General features: G+C 53.3%; 1 protein-coding gene across 1 annotated transcript in view; it reads right to left on the bottom strand.

Moving 5' to 3' along the window:
• Positions 1-827, bottom strand: part of ITIH4 (inter-alpha-trypsin inhibitor heavy chain family member 4) — an 11751-nt gene extending 10924 nt beyond the window's left edge. The window contains exon 1 of the mRNA XM_015570985.1: positions 738-827. Coding sequence (XP_015426471.1) covers positions 738-827 — 90 coding nt within the window. The remainder of the gene's footprint in view (positions 1-737) is intronic.
• Positions 828-1242: the final 415 nt, after the last annotated feature.

Consider the following 1242-nt stretch of genomic DNA (forward strand, 5'->3'; position numbering starts at 1 on the left):
GCCCCGTGCGCCCCGCCACCACAGCTGCCCTGTCCTTCAGCCCAGGCCCTGGCCCTGCAGAGACGGTCAGTCCCCACAGATCACTGACCCAGGCACCTGCCCTTCGACCCAGGTCTAAGGTTCGCATGTGCACACATGAGAAGCCTTGCACATCTGCCAGTCTGCATACGACACACTTGTGTACATGCCAGCCCTGTTCACCTGCACACGCCGCCTAGCAGAAGTGGGTGCCTGGCTGAGCGGCTTGTTACACACGTGAGTGTCTGCTCTGTGCCCGGCACTGTACAAAGCACTTCATAGCGTTACAGATTCCATCTTCACAACAAACCTCCGAATAGGGTCTATTATTACCCTGCTTCACAGATGAAGAAAGGGAGACAGAGGACGCGTCATTACCTTGAGGACGTTCAGCCTGGGAGAGGGAGAGCTGGGCTCAGATCCTCACTCCCACCCTCCCCGACTGCCGGCCTCCACGGGCAAGCTTCTAGGCTGCAATTCCTCACCTGGAACATGGAATAGGATCACCCCTTCTAGCAAAGGGGGTCGGGGTGTGGGGAGAGGGGGTGTGTGTGTCCATAAAGCCCTGGAGACATGCCTGGTGGATGGTCAGCACCATTTTCTTGCACACAGACTGATCTATGCTCACTTGCACGTTCACACACACACAGGCTCTCACTCATTCACCAGCTCATACCGCTCACATCCGGTGCACACACAGGTGCCTGAGGCACCACTACCTTTTGGGCACGGGTGGTCTGGAGGACAGCCAGCAGTGAGAGCAGGACCAGCATGATGCCACAGGCATGGGCAGGGCCTGGGGGCTTCATTTGGGCTCCAGTGCCTGGCAGGCTGCTTCTGAACTTGAGAGAAAGTGGGGAATGATTTAGTAACCTGCTTGCTGCTCCGCCCCTCCGGGGGCAGGTTCCGGGAAATTGGAATTAACAAGCCAAAACTTGCAGTGGACTCAGATAAGTGAATGTCCTGTGGACCTTGGCTGAGGACAGACACGTGCACAATAAGTCCTCAGTGACATCAGGATAGGTTCTTGGAAACGGCAACTTTAAGTGAAATGATGTTCACCTTAGAAATGAGTTCAGTTCCTGTGGCCTATTTCTGGTCACAAAGCATCACCAAACTTCTAGATAAAAATCCAAAATGTTGAAATCAGTGTGAGCTATACTTATATTTAAGAAAGATTCATAAAACCAAGTGAGATCATGCTTTTCCAACTTGCTGATTCCA

The sequence above is a fragment of the Myotis davidii genome, unplaced genomic scaffold, assembly GCF_000327345.1.
Source record: "Myotis davidii unplaced genomic scaffold, ASM32734v1 scaffold111, whole genome shotgun sequence".
In the NCBI taxonomy this organism is placed as follows: Eukaryota; Metazoa; Chordata; class Mammalia; order Chiroptera; family Vespertilionidae; genus Myotis; species Myotis davidii.